The sequence below is a fragment of the Pleurodeles waltl genome, chromosome 5 (assembly GCF_031143425.1).
Source record: "Pleurodeles waltl isolate 20211129_DDA chromosome 5, aPleWal1.hap1.20221129, whole genome shotgun sequence".
NCBI lineage: Eukaryota > Metazoa > Chordata > Amphibia > Caudata > Salamandridae > Pleurodeles > Pleurodeles waltl.
In genome coordinates, this window is record NC_090444.1 from 691,277,248 (window position 1) to 691,296,018 (window position 18,771).

At 45.0% G+C, this 18,771-nt stretch overlaps 1 protein-coding gene across 3 annotated transcripts in view; it reads left to right on the forward strand.

Moving 5' to 3' along the window:
* The first annotated feature begins 811 nt into the window (after positions 1–811).
* Positions 812–18,771, forward strand: part of CDK19 (cyclin dependent kinase 19) — a 1,195,971-nt gene continuing 1,178,011 nt past the window's right edge. Inside the window, exon 1 of one of the 3 annotated variants that reach the window (XM_069234609.1) lies at positions 812–1,162. In XM_069234609.1, coding sequence (XP_069090710.1) covers positions 1,035–1,162 — 128 coding nt within the window. In that variant the 5' untranslated portion in view covers positions 812–1,034. Of the gene's footprint in view, positions 1,275–18,771 lie in introns of all 3 variants that reach the window. The other 2 variants (XM_069234610.1, XM_069234608.1) reach the window with 2 other exon arrangements.

Consider the following 18,771-nt stretch of genomic DNA (forward strand, 5'->3'; position numbering starts at 1 on the left):
GGCCCTGAGGAATACCTTTGGCTCCAGGAATCACCATCTGGAGGCCTTTTAACCAATTTTTAAGCTTTAGGATCGCCCTGTAACTCCGCATTGCGACGGTTTGTAATTTCCTGTAAAGAAAGGCATGTTATCCTCCTGTTCCACTATCCCAACCTTTCTTTCCACTATGCACGCCTCCCTGCCTTCTATTCTCCTTCTGTAGGGTGGGTGGGTAGGACTTCGCCGCCGTGACCCCAAAGAGGCCCAGCCTTGCCAGGTCTCCCCTTAAGAGACCTCCCGGCCTTACTCCTCCCTTCTAACACCTAGGCGGCCATAAACCAGCTGGGGACCATTTCACGAGCTGCAGATGTCACTTTACTGCAACACCTTATTCCCCCCCATAGCTTGAATGTTTAAAACCTGCTACTGACCCAAGCGCCCATTCAAGAGCACTTCCCCACCAAACAAAACCCTTACAGCGCCACCAATTTCACCTTACTTTTTGCCTTGATATACGCGCCTCTCTGTGTGACCGTCCTGATATGTACACCTATCTGCCAGGAAAACTCCTTAAACACTGTTTTTTACATTAGTTGCTGTGTAGTACGAAAGTTCCCCGCATCCACAAATCCCGCCAGCGACCCATTTTCAAAAAAATAATAAATCCATAACGGATAGGAGGCGTTATCCTCAGCATCACAACAGAGATCAACACTTCAAGGAACTCCTTAGCGGCCCCGCTGCACGCCGAGTCTTGTAGTTCATAAACTTGAACGTCCAGCTGCGGCTCCAGGAGATCAGCCGAGCACGGGACTCCAAGACCCAGAAGCCCCTGCGGAAGCCTGGGATTTACCGAGGCAGCTGGCGAATGGACCGAAAGGAAAACCAAAACAAGGAAATGATGGGGGCTGAGCGGTCCCCGTACTGCTAACAACAGCTTCCAGCCCCGCGCCAACCCCGTCAGCGGGGAAAGATACTCCCCTTGAATATACCATTCTGTCTCGATGGACTAATTGCATGATTTAAAAAAAACAAAAACACGCGGCGCTGAAGGCATGGACCACGATTTTAAATCGAAGCTGGCAGCGGAGCGGGAGCGGGTGGAGGATCAGTTTGAATATGAAGGCTGCAAAGTGGGGCGAGGAACATACGGGCACGTGTTCAAAGCCAAGCGCAAAGATGGGTAAGAGAGAAGGGACAGCTTGGGAGGAGGTGAAAGGCATGCACCTGTTCTTCGATGGCGGATGCGTGAGGAGGGAAACATCTATTAAAGGGAATCATTCCACACTTTGTCAGTACGTTTTCGTTTCTTTTTGCAGTACTCTACATAAAATGCGCGCCACTAATATGTTCGCACCATTGTCTCAAATACCTTGGGCCGCACACCTGCGTTTTTGTCTGTATATTTACATTTTGTCAGATAGACCGATCTGGAAATGATATGAAAGTTTTACTCACTGTGAACTTTAAAAATGTTGTTTTGACACAAATATAGAAATACTAACTCTTTTGAAACTGTCTTGCTTACAGGGAGCAAGTAGGAGGACATATGACCTCTGCGAAATGCTTTCCTTCGTGAAACCCGAATGTTTTTTAAGTTGATCCAATAGACAGGGCATCGGCAAAAGAAACGTACTAGTTCGCCGGAACTCCCGCGCTAATACTGAGGAAAGCTCCTTCTTAACAGAAGTATCCATTACTAGTTTTTACTTTCCCCTGTAATTACCATTCGGTTCAGCATGCCCACCCAGGCGGCTTTTCCCTGGTGGGATTGCATATGTCGCCTTCCTTGCTCTCTCTTCCCTTGCTCTCACGCAGCGCAGGCTTGTCGGTGGTGACAGCGCATCGCTGCTCTCGCTGAGCGTCTCGCCTCAATGTTTCTGGGGTTCAAGCGAACTGCATTTCACTCAGGCCCTTGATTGTTGCCGAGAGCTGCTCTGTTTACACTGAGATGAGGGAGGCCGCGCCTCCAGGAGGAATCCCACCCTCCTCTTCGAGAGCATCAGCAGCATAATGTCAATGCCCTCCTTTTCTCCGCCCCTTTAGCAGCCCCTGTTTCCGTGCAGGGTTGGAGAGTTCGCAGTAAAATCTACATACTGGTTTAAGGATTGCGGCGAAACGGTGGCAGTTACTAGGATGGGAACATGTTAGTCAATAAGGAAAGATAGAAATGAGGAATACAAATCAAAAAAGAAAGCTATGAAAGGAAACGAAAGTAAAAGAAGAAATGAAAGAATGAAAAAGGGAAAGAGGGAATAAAAGTAAAAAAAGGAAAACATTTTGAAGGAATGAAAGAAAAACAGGAAAGAAGGAATTAAAGAATAAAAAAACGAACAAGGAATGAACGAATGTAAGAACAAAGGAAGAAAGAAGGAAATACCAGTGCTGCAAATTAATCACGAAAAAGGCTGGTTTCCTTCTTCGTCAACATTTATTACAGAACTATTGGTGAATTTGAGTCCAGAATAAATGTGTTTTAAAGAATTGTCTACTTATTAATTCACCTGTATATTATTGAATCTTTTGATATCCTAATACAGAACCATATCAAATAAACTCAATCTGTTATGCTGTGAGATACCAGCAGTTAGATAAAGGACACTCCAAAAGGAATTTACAACTGCATTGGCAGGCTCCAGGAACTGATGATGCATGGATGTGGCCTGTGCTCACATCTGGTGTACATCATCCTGCTGTTACATCAGACTCTAAACACAAAGGCAACATCAAAGTAATACACTAAAAACAAAAACATTTGCATATAAGGGAACTAGCTTGTGCATGGATGTACTCCTTGTGAAAGAGCTGACTGGAAGCCTCTTTAAATAAGTATATTGTACATATATTTTAAAAAAAATCACAGGTGTTTGGCTAATGCCAGACCTAAAAACAGACAATTCATATTGTCACACACATGTCCAGCTACCTTTCACTACACTGAGGCATTCTATAAGCTCATGTGTTTGTTGAACATTTTTAAATATGAATTTGCATGAATGTGTGTGGATATGTTTATACAACAAAATGAATGAGGTATACAATGCAGTAAAAGGTCCTAGATAGTGTATTAGATATCTGGAACTAATTAGGCCTATTGGAAGCATTGGCTCATTTGAGCACAAGTCCTCACCCACCCAAGAGTGGCATGCTACATCATTGGGCCATGCTCCTCGTTGAGCCGGCACTGCAATGCCCAACTTTGCCAGAGATCTTTTTTATCGCCAGTCAGGTTTGCAGGTTTGAAACTTGAGTGCTCCATCACTGAGAAGCACTGAATATTCTCTAGTAACATTGGTGGAAAGTGGATAAAATTAACTATAGAAACCTAATGTACATTATTTTATTCTTTCCTAGGGTCTATGTTATTTATAAAAACAGATTGGAGAATGTTGGGGAAATACTGTTCCTGATAGTCTTCTGGAGTGATTCTTATTTAATGATTAGTTGTAGGGATTTTGTTCAGAGACTTGGTCGGAATGTTTCATGCCTCTAACGCCCCTAAGGATCCATGGCATTTTTCAGTACCCAGCAATAACAACCTAATCTTCTCTAAGGGTGGTACAAAAATATGTGAATCTCCACCTATGTGAATAGTTGTTCTTAAACGCTTACATCCTCTCTATTAGGACTGTAATCAGTGATGCCCTGGAGATACCAGTAAAGACTATGGGCTCACACAGGAGGGTGATTAGTTGACTGATAACGTCTTCCACCTTATAATACAGATGCTGAACTATATCTGGGCTTATAGAATGCTTGTGTACTCCACCAAAGCACAGATATAGACATTTCTAATCCTTCTGGATCTCCTTCAGAGAAAGATTTATTTTCCTTCAGTTATATAAAATGCATTGGAATCATTGGAATTACCCTGACCCCTTGCTGAAACGGAGTTCAACTCATCCTTACCCAAATTCTGCAACTCTTATCAGCACTTTCAGAACCTTTGTTTCCATACACTGAAGCAGTTTTAGAGAAAGTTATGACTGCATGAGGAAAGCCTTTTTTGGGCGGGCTCTGCTGTTCACAGACAAATCACATGGTGCTATGAACCTGTGCCCTTCGATCCTAAATTATTGTCCTTGCATCCCTGACTGTAAAATCTAGTGGTGCAAGCTTCATCTGCCAAATTTACTTGAACAGTTTTCCAACAGGCTTTGAATCAAAAAGACATAGCTTTATGGGCGGAATAGATTTTGGTTTTGGCATACTAGTCCTCCTTACTGCCAGTGCCCCATGTCTTCTGGGCAGATTGTCCACATTTAGCAAGATGTCTTGGATCTGGTCACTGAAGGTCTGAATACCTCCAAACCAATCTTGATGTGCGGCCCAGATTATGTTGATACAGTGGCTTGATTCATGGCCACCCCACCTGAATACACAGAGGTGGTCATTCTGACCCCAGCGGGCGGCAGTTGCCTCCCGCCTGGCGGGAACCGACATTTGGCCGCACCGCGGTCAAAAGACCGCTGGTGCCATTCAGACCTTGCCGCTGGGCCGGCGGGCGCTACCCAAGGAAGCGCCCGCCGGCCCAGCAGGAAGAAGCCCTGCAACACAGAAGCCGGCTCCGAATGGAGCCGGCGGGGGTGCGACGGGTGCAGTTGCACCCGTCGCGCTTTTCACTGTCTGCTAAGCAGACAGTGAAAAGCTTAATGGGGCCCTGTTAGGGGGCCCCTGCACTGCCCATGCCATTGGCATGGGCAGTGCAGGGGCTCCCTGGTTCCCCAGGACACCTGTTCCCGCCAGCCTCTTCCTGGCGGTGTAAACCGCCAGAAACAGGCTGGCGGGAAGGGGGTCAGAATCCCCTGGCCCTGGCGGATTTGCCCAGCCGGGGGAAATCCGGCAGGAAACCGCCGGACCCGGTTTTCTGACCGCGGCAGGCAGGGAAGCACCGCCAGCCTGTTGGCGGTGCTTCCTCCATTCGCGGCCCTGGTTCTTTGACCACCAGGGTCGGAATGACCCCCAGAGTCTTGAGAAGATGTCCATTCTACTCTGAAGACCTGCCCTTTAATGGCTTTTGGCTCTTTGGAGAGAATACTGACTCATCTCCAGAGCATTTTAAGATCTGTCCTGGCACGGTGTGCTAGCTGGCCTGGTTTCCTCAGCGAAGCAACTCCACTATCATTAATATCACTTTCTCAGCTTCTCCATAGTGCACCCTTCACAGCAGAGGCACCCTTGCCAGCCACTCCAGACCACCCAGCAGCTACATCACTCCATTCGGGGGGATGGGTTGACCTATCACATGGCAGCATCACCACCACTCCAGTGTCAGCTGTCTTCTACTATATCTGCTATCTTAAAACCTCTCTGATTCCGTCACCTCCACCTTCCAACGCTGGTAGTGGGAAGGGCAATTGCATGGATCATCAGTGTTCCAGCTTATCCTCAAAGACTACTCACTTTCCTTTCTGCAACCCCGCACAGTCCATCCTCCTTCTGCTTGGATGTACTCTCTGGTAAATGGCTCAATCTTGGAGGCAGAAGTTCTTGTGTTGCTGAGCAAAGGGGAGTCAACTGCAACAACAAGGTGATGGATGGATGGTAAAAAAACAATGGATTCAGTTGCGGCCCAAGCGATTTCCAGTGACTGAGATTAATTAAAGCATTCCATCCATCACCTTGTTGTTGTCACAGTTGATGCCCTAAGTTCGACGGGTATGCCCAGACATGGGTCCTGTGCTAACTGTGCCATTGGAATCAAGCTATACCTGGCTAAAGAGCCTATAATTAGGGTGAAACTGGACCTAGGTTGCTTCTATTCTTGTTCAGGGAAGTCCTGGTGTGGCAGTTCAGGCACGACTGTTCCCATTGGAGCAGGGTTAATAACTGATTTGCGTATGGCTGGGTCGAAACTGAGGTGGTATGGTGGGGTGAAAAATGATCGATTGGGATACAGCCATGAGCGATTTCCAGTGGCTGAGATTAATTGAGTTATTCCATCCATCACCTTTTGTTGTTGCAGTGGAGCAAAGGGGGGCATAGACATGGTACCCTTTGAGGAGGAGAGCACAGGATTTTACCCCCTTTATTTCTTGTTCCCCAGAAAAGATGATGGCCCCTGACCTGATTATGGATATCTGTCTTTCAAGCATCCAGGGTCTGCTGGCCCTCAATATGGTGAGTTTGGTTGGTTGTCACTGGATCTCCAGGATGGCTACCTTTTGTCTACCAATCCTTCCCACCCAAAGACTTTACCTCAATTTCTCTATTGGGTCCCAGCATCTTCAATTTGTAATTTTGCCATTTGGTCTGACAGCTGCCTTTTGAGTGTTCACCAAACTGTTAGCTGTCATGGCAATTTAAATCAAGAGGTCTGGAGTCCATTTTTTTCTGTACTTGGACGATTGGCTGTTGAAAGTGGTGTCTCCTATGTTAGTCTTAGAACGTCTTTAGCCAACAATGACCCTTCTAAACAACTTGGGATTTACCTTGAACAGCAAGAAATTCCACCTTCCCCCCCACAGACCCATCTTACCAAATTGATGTTTCTACCATTAATAAAAATATTTCACTACAACATAACTCATCTGGATGACTATGCTATTATGGACTGTTTAGGAGAGATTCAGTATTTCTGGGATTATATCTTTGAATGAACAGCCTGAAACAACTTGGTGATGTGGGCTGCACAACTGGATGTGAATGTATTCCTCTCTTCCATCTCAGGGAATGCCAATGGGATCCTCTTGAACAACAAAACCAACATACACTATCTCAAGAGGCACGGCGATGTGTTACTGATCTGTATTGGGAGCTTTGTCCTTTTCGTGATGGACTACACAGAGGGACATCTGCTCAGTTGAAGCCCATCTTAAGTGCTCCTTCAGTGTGAGGACTGATACGTTGAATCACCTCTCACTAGAGCTATGATTTAAATTCCATCCTGAGGTGACAGATGATTCCGTATATTTCTATGCTAGTATGTCAGTTTATTTGCCATAGCTCAGAACAGGAAGTGTCTCAGTTTTGTGCTATACATTTCACTCTGAATTGCTCCCTGGGGGATGCATTCATTTTTTACTGGTGTGGGATCCACTTTACGCCTTCCTGCCAATTCCACATCTGTGAAAGACCTGTAGAAGGTATGGTAGAACTGAGATGTGCTGACTCTGACCACTCCAGATAGAGCAAGGAGGACTTGGTACACCAGTCTGTTGGCACTCGGCATTTGGTTCCCTCTCTCTTTCCACTGCTTTCACACTTTCTACAGTTCTTTGCGGCAGTGTCTGCAAGTGTGAAGATTGAGTTGGGCAAACTAGAGACCACCTTACCAACGAAGGTCACTGATGTTATTCCAGCTGCCAGGAAACGTGATAGAAAGTATGTTTATGCAGACCACTGTTCGAAGTTTGTTGCTTGGCGCAGGTGTTAATGTTTTGAACCTTTTCCAATCTTGCTTCTTACATGTTCAACGTTTGAGCTATTCCGTGCACAACAGGGTTTGTCACATGCCATCATGATAGGGTATTTTGTCTTCTTTGTCCGCCTTTATGTGTCTTCCAGATCATCCTTCTCTATTTAAGTTCCCCTGGTAGCCTCTTTTCTCAAAGCTTTTCTCTTATTAGTTCCCGCTCACTCCCTTCATTGTTCTGCAGTTGGACTTCAATCTGATTTTAACCTACCTTACACTTTCTCCATTCAAAACACTTCCAAGTTTTCCAGTATGTTTACTGACATTGAAAACTGTATCCCCAGTGGAAATAACCACTGGCCCTTTTGGTCCGGCCACCTTTCACTGCAAATTGTCCAGATAAACTGGTGCTTCCACATGAGCCAACCCATCATCTTATTTCTCACTTTCACCCCAGTAGGAATTTGGAATGATTGTACAGATTAGACTCCAGGCGTGCAATATCTTGTTAAATTGCTCATGCATGCCAGGGCAGAGTTGATGATCTGTAGGCCTGGAGGAAATTTAAATTATGCTGACCTCATTTGCGTAATTGTGGACATTTTTATTAGGCATGTTATGCAAAATTCCTGAAATTACACTACCATTTACTGTAAAACTTTACTGCAAATGCACAGGAACAGCAGAATGTAAGCTGCTTTGTTCACAGTGCTTTTGTTTTTTTGCATGATTGTTTTGTGCCAAATGTGTCCTCACATCATAAATTGATCCAAGGATTCATTCTACACAAAAATACAGCACTACAGAAATCTTGCGTACACACACACACACACACAAAAGAAAATTACATGAATTTCGTGCATCCGTAATGGTCAGCTTTTCTTGGACTTCGCTGGAGCTAAGAAGTGCTAAGCTGTTACCAAGCCCAGGATCTCATTGGATTACCTTTTACATATGAATCTGGCGCACTTTGGCCAAGGAAGACCTTGCAGCTCACATTTGTGACAATTCTAAGGGCTGCTGTGGCTTCAACTGTTCTTACTAGGGCTGTCCTGGTGGTTGAAATGTGCTGGGCATGCAGTAGACCTTTGTTACAACCTTTAACAAAGCATTATTACCTCACTGCTCAAGCTCATGATGATGTATCCTTTGCCAGGGCTGTATTGCACGACTTGGTTAATTGGTAGTGATCAAGCCCACCTCCCGGAAGCCATTGCTTTGGGACTCATCAGTAAGATAAGGTGTCTGTGGCAAGAAGTATTCATCAGAAAATGATGAAGTATGTCATCTGTACTGATATTTCTGATAGAGACTTCTAACTGCAAATTCCTCACCTTAGAATATTTCCCAGTTGTTAGACTGGATCCTGAAAATGTTGACAGTACCTCTGCATGCCGGTAGGAGGCGTTGATCAGCTCTGTGTTGGCGTTCGCCCATGCTCATATAAATGCAACCACGGCATGCTGACATCAGTTCTTTTTTTTCCACGCCAACAGTGTGGATCCAAAGAGCTACCTTGGTCATTTTTTTAACCAACTTTTTCCACCCTTTTGTTTGAGCTGTTGCTCCCTGTGTTCTAGTGACATGTTCCCTGCAAAACCTACAGGGTTTAAACCTTGCAAGGGAATGTCACAGACATATGTCTGTGTCTGATTTCCCCACTTGGTCTGACTCTGGTGCCTGGAGTCAGGCAGCAACCTCAAGGTCTACACTGTGTGCAAGTCGATGCACCTCAAGGCGATTTGCAAGCAATTAATGAAGCCCCTGGCAGTGCAGCAGAAGAAGATGCTGTGCCATTCTTGAGGTAAATCTCAGGGCCTTTCCCGAAGCAGTTCCCGCCGATGATCGTCTTTGCATTCCAGGGCCTCACCCTCCAAGTCAGGTAAGTTCAAGCAGCATAAGAAGAAGAAGTTTAAGCGTTCTTCAGGTTTCCTCATTTAATCTCTATGCTTCTAGGTCCTAATCTGAGTTTCCCAGAGCCAATGTTGAAGACTGCCCAACTAAAATAATTTTATAATGCTACAAATGACAGCTCCTGGCCACCAAATCCCTCGGGCGGGCCTTCGGGCACGACAGTGATGTTAGGTGCTCCAGAGGGGTTACTACTGGCAGATACATCCCCGACACCAGCCAGGTTCCCGGGGTCTGCCCACAGTTCCAGCTGACTGCAGACACAGGTGCCTAATGCCACCCTGGCTCCAGTCCCCCTGGCACCACCACCGGCGGCGCTGAGCGACTAACCTATCCCCATTTCCAGCTCTTGAGTCAGCACTGTCTCAGTGCTGCTCGACATCTACAGTGCCACCATTCAGATTGTACCAACCTCTGGATTTGCCACCTTAGGACAGGTCCATTATCCCTAAAGGGGGTGATGAGGAAGAAGATTATGGTTCTTTGGAGGACGACCCTAACCAGGAAGAAGACCAGTGTGAGGAATTAGGTGACGCTAGGTACCTGAACACCTCCCCAGACTCTAACATGCTTTTTCCTCCTGGCACTGTTTTAGAGGAAGAAGCAGCCTTCACAACAGTGCTGTGCAGGGAAGTGGAGGTCTTTGAACTACAAATTGCTGCGTTTGAGGTCAAGACCATTGTCTTGACAGTCGTACTTCACCCAGTGGCAAACTTTGTGTAACCTGTGCTCCCCTTTACCGTTCCCTTGGGGGTCTTGGCTAAACCATGCACAGGGACTCTGGTGCACCACATGATTGGCTGCTGCCATCATCCTGCCCCAGGAGACCCAGCCTTCCTCTCACAGCATTCTTCTTCTGACAGCCTGTTGATACAGACCTCAACAGCCAAAGTTAACCTGAATCCCTTCCGTTCCACTCCACCAGTTAGGGAATCAAGAGGCTGGATACTTTTGGGAAGCAAATTTTCTCTTGTGCCAGTTTGGCTTTACGGTTGGTGAACACTGCATGCCTCTTGGGCTGCTAATCCCATGCATTATGGGACTTAGTGGCCCAGCTGTTCCCCATGCTTCCTGAAGAGGGCTGCACCACCCTAAACCAAACCTTGGTGGACGACTGGGACACAGAAATGTTTGCCATCAGATGGGGCTAGACCCCACAGACTTTCTAGGCAGGGCCATGGCCTCTGTGGCAGTACTCCATCCCAACCTCTGGTTGTAGTCCACTGGGTTTTCCAGGGATGTGCATTCATCTGTGATTGACATGCTATTTGTAGGCTACTGCTTGTTTGGCAGCAAAATCGATTCTGTGAATTAGCGTTCTCAGAAAAGGCAAGCCACCAGCAGGTCCCAGGCCCTCTTTATTGATTCTCAATCACAGCAGCATTCCCTTGTCTCCTTCTGCAGCCATGGCCTGGGCACCTATGGGCAGCTGCAATATCAGCCTTACCCCACCAAGCACAGACGTGGATCCCAAAAAGGATGCAGAAATCATGCCAGTGTGTCGTCCAGACCGCCACCCCTCTGGCTGCTGCAGCTTCCAAACCACTTAAGCAATCCCTCTACCCAACACAGTTATCCTGTTGGTTGCAGTATCATGCACCACTTGCCCCAAAGAAGCAACATAATCTTCGACAAGCGGGTGCCCCACATTGTGTACAGGGGTTATGCCCTTTCAATTGATGAAACTCTCCCCCCCGCCATCATCCTCAGAATGGGTGGTGGAGTATCATCTAAACTTGCTCAGTTAGGAGGTGCATTCTCTGTTGGCCAAATGACACATTGAGAGGATGCTATTGCCAGAAGTAGGATGTGGTTGTTATTCCTGCTACTTCTTGATACCAAAAAAAGGATGGAGTGATTCCTCCTATATTTGATCTGTGCCCTCTCAACACCTTTCTACAGCAAAAAGAAATTCAAGGGCTCACTTTGGCTCAGATATTGTCTGTTCTGGATTCTGGAGACTAAATGGTAGCGTTGGACTTGAAGGATGCTTATCATCCCCGCCTGCACGCCCACAGACGTTGCCTCTTGTTCAAATTGGACATGAGCATTTCAAGTTAATTGTGCTGCTTTTTGGCCTCACCAATGCCCCTGGATATTCACAAAAATGATGGCATTGGTTGTAGCGTTGTAGCTCATCTTCACATACCCGGGATTCTGGTCTTCCCCTATCTCGTATATGGATCCTGAAGGTGGACTATCCCTAGGCAGATGTCACCCACCTCCATATGACTGCAGACCTCCCACATTTGCTGGGATTCACTATCATCATGCCATAGGGAAACCTGACTCCATCCCAGATGCTGCCTTTCATTGGAACTATTCTGGATATAGTGCAGTTCTGCGCTTCTGTCTAGTGCGAATAGTCCAGAACATTCGCTGGTGAAACATGCCCAATGGCACATGTGGGCTCTGCAGTAGGCACACAATTTCCAGTGGGCGCAGCATCAGGGTAGTGCCATCAGGAGAATCTCTTCAACGTTTTGATGGAAACAGCAACAGATCTGCAGTTGACCAACCACGATTGGCCCAGTGGCAGACCCTTCTCCCGTCCACACCAGGAACTGAACGTGGTGAAGGATGCATCACTTTTGGGTTGGTGCGGCCAAATGGGGAGAGGTAGAGATCAGAGAATTCTGGTGTCCGACAGAGTCCCAGCTCCACATCAGCTTTCTAGAGCCAAGGGCGATTTTCTTGGCATTGAAAGCATTCCTCCCTTCTATTAAAGGAAAATTAATTCAGATGTTCATGAACAACACCACTGCAGTGTAGTATTGCAACAAACAGGCATGGTGGGGTCGTGGACCCTGTGCCAGGAGGCTCTGAGCCTCTTGACCTGGCTGGAGCAACAGGACACTGTCCTTTTCGTGCAGCACCTGGTGGGATCCCTGAACTCCAAGGTGAATAAGCTTAGCCACTGATGCCTTGTGTATCACACATGGCGTCTACATCCAGAGGTGGTGTGAGGTCTCTATTTTCCACCGCAAAGAACACTCAATGTCAGGTCAGCACTTCAGCACGTTGGAATTTCCATATCGGTTATTGCTCTGAGACCTGCTCTGTTTAGGCAGTAACTGAGACTCCTGTATGCCTTCCTTCTGATACCGTTCCTGTGCAAAGTTCTCAAGAAGATCGGGACTGACCGGGCCCAATCTTAGTGGCTACTGACTGGACATGGTGAGTTTGGTACCATGAACTAATGAGCATGAGCATCTGTCCTCCGATCAGGCAGCCCTTTCAGGAGGACCGTCCTTCCCTACACCTAAACCTACGCATGCTCCACCTTCAAGCATGGAGATTGAGCGGTGACAGTTAAATACCTTTGATCTGCCTCCTGAGATCTGTGATGTCATCTTGCAGCCAGACGTCCCTTGACAACGACTGTATACGCCTGCTGTCATGACTGATTTGTAACTTGGTGCTCCTCTTGCCAAGTTGACCTGCTCTCAACCCCTTTGTCAGAGGTCTTAATGTTTGTGTCGTCTTTAGCCCGGTAGGGCCTTGCCCTGTGCATCATTAAAGGTGACATTTCAGCCAGAACATCTTTTTTGCAGTTGCTAGATCAGCCCTCACTGTTTAAGTCACCTGTTTTGATTTTTTTTTTTTTAAGGGCTTGCAACTTTTGCAACAATCGTCTACCCCTTTGATTTAGGCCCAGTTGGACCTTAATTTAATCCTAACGTTTCTTATGGGATCACCATTCGAACACTTGCATTGCTATCCACTCAGGCTAGGAACCTTCAAGGCGGCTTTCGTGGTGGCTATTACATCACCAGGAGGGTCAGCGAGTTCAAGCTCTGTCACTTTGCCCTCCATAGAACAGCTTCTACCCAGGCAAATGTGTTCTTCAGTAACGTAACTCTTTTGTTCCGAAGGTGGTCACTCCCTTTCGTATTGGCCAGAATATTATGCTGCCTACATTTTTCTCTCCAGATCATTTCAAATAGAAGGAAAGACTCCACTTCCTTGACCCAAAGAGAGCTCTTTCTTTCTACATCGACTACACTAAACAAGTTCAGGTGAGCGATCAGCTCTTCATTGGTCTCACTCGAATGAAAAAGGGCAGGGCGGTGCAGAAATGGACCATCTGTAAATGGCTTGTTCTCTGATTCAAGATCTGCTACGCATTAGCTAAAAAGCAGTCTCCGTGGGGCCTATTCCACAAGTGCCAAGGCAGCTACTACTGCATCAGCTCGTGGGACACCTGTCTAGGACATCTGCAAGCAACCACTTGGGTGACATTTTGTGTGTTCTAGAGACACTACTGTCTGGATAGTCCAGTCCATCGAGAAGGGCATTTCTCCCTCTCCGACTTCTAGGATTTTTCAGTTTGAGGCAGTTTGCAGACTTACCTCTGGGAAGGTGTTGCTTGGCATCTATTCTGCAGTGAGGAATCTAAGGTTAGAAGTCTGTATCAGAAGACCAAGTATCTCACCTTTGTTAATGCTTTTGGTGGTAGATACTTGATTTAACTCAGATTCCTCACCGATCCTTCCCGCTCTGCAAACTGGGCTCTTCACCCTAAAGATCCCTTTAGACACTGCACACTGGTCAAACATTCGTTTTGACTTTGCTCCACGTTTTTTGCTTGGAAATAGTCACAAAAGAATGGGTTGTCAGCAAGCCAGGCGGCGCCTAAATGGGCACCACAATGTCAATTCCAATGCAGATGACACCAATGCAGAGCAGATCAAGGCCACCTGCTGGTCACAGAGGTACTGCTCAAGGTTTTCCTGATCCAGTCTGGTGCTTAAGGAATATTTTATGGTTACACTCAATGACATTTAATTATCATGCACTTTAACTTTAGCTTTTCTGCATAGTCCTATTCGTCAGGAAACCTTTTGTAGTAATGCTATATATATAGCTATTGAAGTTCGTAGGGATATTATGATAACAATCAATAAATTATACACTGATGCACCACTGAATATAATACTCTTTCAAGTAATTTCCATTAATTTTCTTTCCTTCATACCTGTCCCATTTCCCATCATTTATAGTCCTCTTTCCTGCAGTCTATCCAGTCCCACCACATGTTGTGTGTGTTCCTTGATGCGGATATGTGCGTACCTCAGTAAGGTTTGATTAAAGCAGCTAAATGGTTAATGGTGGGCATTTAACATCCTTCAGCTGCTTTATTCTTCAGGCAAATGGAAAAGTTCAGCTGGATTCATATTTTCTGCTTTTGATATAAGATGTATGTTGTGGGGTGCTCAGTGCTTTGTTAGTGTGAGCCAATGATATATCGTGCTGTTCTTTGTCTTGAGATACCAAGGAAAGCCTAGGCTTACAAATGTATTATTATTGTCCGATCTGGGCCTATTCCATGCCTGCCTCTATGGTCATATGGGAGTAGCCAGCCTAGGAATAAATGTATACTTTTAGCTAGAGGGCCTTTGTGACAGCAAACTGTGCTTCTTCAAATAAACTTCATCAGAAGCAGGATGCCTTTGGTTATTTGCTTGTGCAGTTCATAATCTTATTGAAGTTCATTGTACATTGTTAGGCCATGCCTTTGGGATTTTGTGCTTCCTTGAAAAGCCATCACGAGGACCACCAAATAATGATTTTTACCAAGCATGTGGGCCTCTTATTTATTTAAAGCAGCGCAAGGATTGTGCTTTTGTGGGCTGTGTGGGCGAGATGCACAGTAAACTTTGTGTTTTGTGCAGCGTGCACTGTTTTAATGTGCTTTGTGTCTTGGAAGAAAGATCAATCATAGCTCAGTATATTTCCATTAAGTGTGGCCTAAGTTTATTGTACATGTGATGTTGCCAGGTGTCATGCCTTGTTTCGGCACCATAGATTCCAAACTACATTTTAACATGGACCAACAGAAGTGAAAGTTGAACTAAATGATCCTGGGGTTGATCTCACATCCCTGTGTATAAGGGGGTGAAGCTGTAGGGATACAGGAGTGTTGGATGCAGTAGTTTATAGAAGGACATAGATTCTGGAGACATTTGTGTGTACAGTGATCTTTGTTGCCACAATCGTGACACAAGATGTTTCATCTGTGAGCCTGCTGGCCACTACACAGCAACTTGCAGTGAAACCGTCAGCCGAAGCCATATGAGGTGAACTATGCTCTTAAAATGGGAGTGGAAATGGGTCTTGGGGGCCAGGGACCTTGTGGGTGGCTATAAGGATATATTTATAGACATACAATGGCCCGAGTGGGCCATAGTGGGAGCATCCATCACCAAAATGTGCGATTATCTTAACCGAGCAAGCCAGCTAAATTATTTTGTGGCCTTTTGGAGGGTTGTGAACTCCCTGTATTTCAAAGAAAACTCTGATTACTCTACGAACGTGCATATCCAGGTGGCGCCATGGGTAGAGCATTTTTCTAAATTCGTCCTCGCAGGAGGACCTAGGGGTGTTGGTCCCATCTAGCAGTCTGGTATCTTCCCTGCCCCTGTTGTTTGACCTTGAAGAAGTAAAAACTGCTTTGAGGGGATATTGTCAGGTTAAGGTGTCTGAGCCAACGGTGTTCCAGTGGATCTCTTTATGGATTGCCACGATCTACAGGCCCTGCTCTCATCAAATATTTTTAACACATTTGCAAATGTTTTGTTCCCTGCGACCTACCATTGTGCCGATTTATAAAAAAAAAAAAAAAAAACGGTGACAGAGCCCTTCCAGTCAATTATAGGCTCATCTCTTTGTTGGACTTTATGGTTAAAATCATGGGCCAAATTCTGCTTCATAGGCTCGAAGAGTAAGCACAATTAAATAGCATCCTTGTGATACGCAAAATGATTTCAAAAAGAGACTGAGACCCATTGACCAATGTTTGAATTTGAGCTTAGTTATCTTTAAGTATGCTTTGGTCAAGCAAGGCATGGTGTTCACGGCTTTTATGGACCTATCAGCTGCTTTTGATTGTGTAACCCATTCAAAGCTTTGGAATATTATGTCTGAGATGTGTGTGGAAGAGGCAATTATTGCCTTCATTAGGCAACTGTATACAGGGACCAAAGCCTCTGTACATTATAGCAGAAGTGGGGAGAGGACAGGCACTTTTGAGATTAGGTGAGGTGTGAGGCAAGGATGTGTCCTGGCCTCATTTCTTTTTTCTTTGTATACGAACACAATTGAGGCAGTACTTACCTCTAGGCCCAGAGATATCCCTTGTGTGTGCCCCCACCACTTGCCAATCTTATGCTATGCAGATGATGCTGTTTTGATTACTAGAACAGGGCGAGCCCTGCAGAGCCTAATTGACGACTATGTTAGTTTATGGATCAACTTGACCTTCAAGTTAATGCAGAGAAGACATTTATAATGAGATGTGGTAAGTGTAAAAAAAAAAAAAGATCCCACTTTTCTATATTACGAACGTTAGAATTGAAGAGATTCCTTGCTTTGCCTATTTGGAGGTTTTATTTGACAGCAAAGTGGCATGGAAACTGATCGTAGAAAATAGAGCGGCACTGTTGGAAAAAATCTGTAATGGGGCTCAAGCGCTTTTGCAAGAAATTAGGTGCAACTCTGGTTAAAGAGCTCCTGTCTGTCAATGAGTTCAAGTCTGTTTCAGTGGCCTGCTATGGGGCAGGCATATGGGGAATGGTTGTGCTAGGTACGATTCAGAAAGCTAAAAACTCTTTTACCAGCCGCTTGCTAGTGGTGCCACAGGGGTGCTCCACCATTTTGTGTCACGAGGAGCTGAACATGCCCTATATTGAGGATAACATTACATTAGCTCTGTTATTGTATTGGTGGGCTATCTGGGCAAAAAAAACGGTTCCTTTGAATCGTTTGATTATAAGTGATTGTTTGGCCCTGGGTGGGGCCCTTAATATTCTGTGGCTTGCTTATGTTAAGTTGATATTGGAGCAGATCGGACTTTTAGAGCGGTTCACCTCCCTTAACACCTGTAGCTCCTTTTCTAAAAAGTGTTTGAAATAGAAGTCTGTAACTTGGAGGAGGTTGGTGCGAGCTGCAGTTAATCTGCACAAATGATCAGCTTGAATCTATAGGCAAATTCCCTATCAGAAAGGGATTCAACCCTATTTGTGTGAGATACAGAATAGGCAGCCCTGCTTTATCCTTACAAGGTTTCACTTTCATTTCATTCCCCTGATGATGGGTGTTCCCCCCAAGTGTTTTCCCATACAGATGTAGCTCCCTGCCCTTGTGATGGTAGCTCCGTGCAGTCAACTTTACGTATTATGTTTTTATGCCCTTTGTATTGTACTCCTAGAAAAAAGCTCCTGTGCCCGCTGCTCAAGGCTATGAATCTTCGACACTGCAAGCCAGCACTGTCATTTCTACAGCAGCTGCAGTCACCTTTGGCGAGCCACACTGCTGCAAATTGTACTTGGCAGGTGGTGTTTTTAAGAAGAAGTTTGCCCAGTTGACTTCCGCCATTGATGTTTTCTCTTTTTATCTGATGGTTTATAATGTTAGGAACGTGTTTCCACTTTTTAGTTGTTTTTGCATATTTTTATGTACTATTGATTATTTATTGTTTTATTTCTGATGTTCTTTTATGCTGCAGAAGTGCGGCAAATGCAGCTTGAATGATGGACTGAGTGAAAAATCAGCTTCAGCCTCTAAGCCTTGTATCAACAGTGCAACTGAACTTTGTTTGAATATACCAAAAACTTCAGCCACATTCTGTAAGCATGTAGAGTAGTTACTGAGTTAATTCCACTCAGTCCAGTTTTAACTTCATATTCTGTTAACAAATTGGCAATATTTGGGTTAAAATAATCCCTAAAAGGACCCGTATGTCCTGGGAGTTATGCAAGTATTAGTAATATTATTGAAGAATGGAATTATAGTACATGAGATTATGTAATCCCTGTATTAACGGCAGTCTGTAATTTTTTTATAATCGACGACTAGTGCTGCAGCCAGTCGCCGATTATAAAGAAATGGCATCAGAAGTCGACTAATACAAGTTATTACAGTCGAGCTCTGACATCACAATGCATGCTGCCAGAGCCAGCAGCCTAGGTGAAAGGCTGGATGCAGTGCATCATTGAAGCAGCTTTTTAAAGTACCAAAAACTGAATGTTCCTTTTCTTTTTTTTCTTCTCTGTTTTAATAACTTACAGTGACAGGCAGCAGGAATATGTTTATTTTTTGCACTCCTTAGGTATAGAAAACCTATAATCTTTCAGCATGATTCTTCACATTCCAAGCTACTACAGCTTTTTATTTTTTTGTTTTAAACTACTGACTATTGAACTGTTTACAACAAATATCTAACAGGTTTTTGATGTGTTTAATTTTGGACAAGAGATTTCAGTTTTATTCTTCATGTTTGCAAACATGCTCGCTCTTTCATATGAAAGAGCTACAAATTAAGGTTTTAACTGTTTTGTGTGCACAGTGATCGGTTAACCATCTATTATATCAGATTAAGTACCCCCTTCCTTACATGATAAGGATATTGGCAGTCACCTTGGAGTTCCATAACCCTATAAATAAACTCTGCCTTTGGTCTCATTTATCTATATGTTTTTGGAGCTCCTCAGTGACTTGCAATGTCCTTAAAATGTACAGCCTGTTTT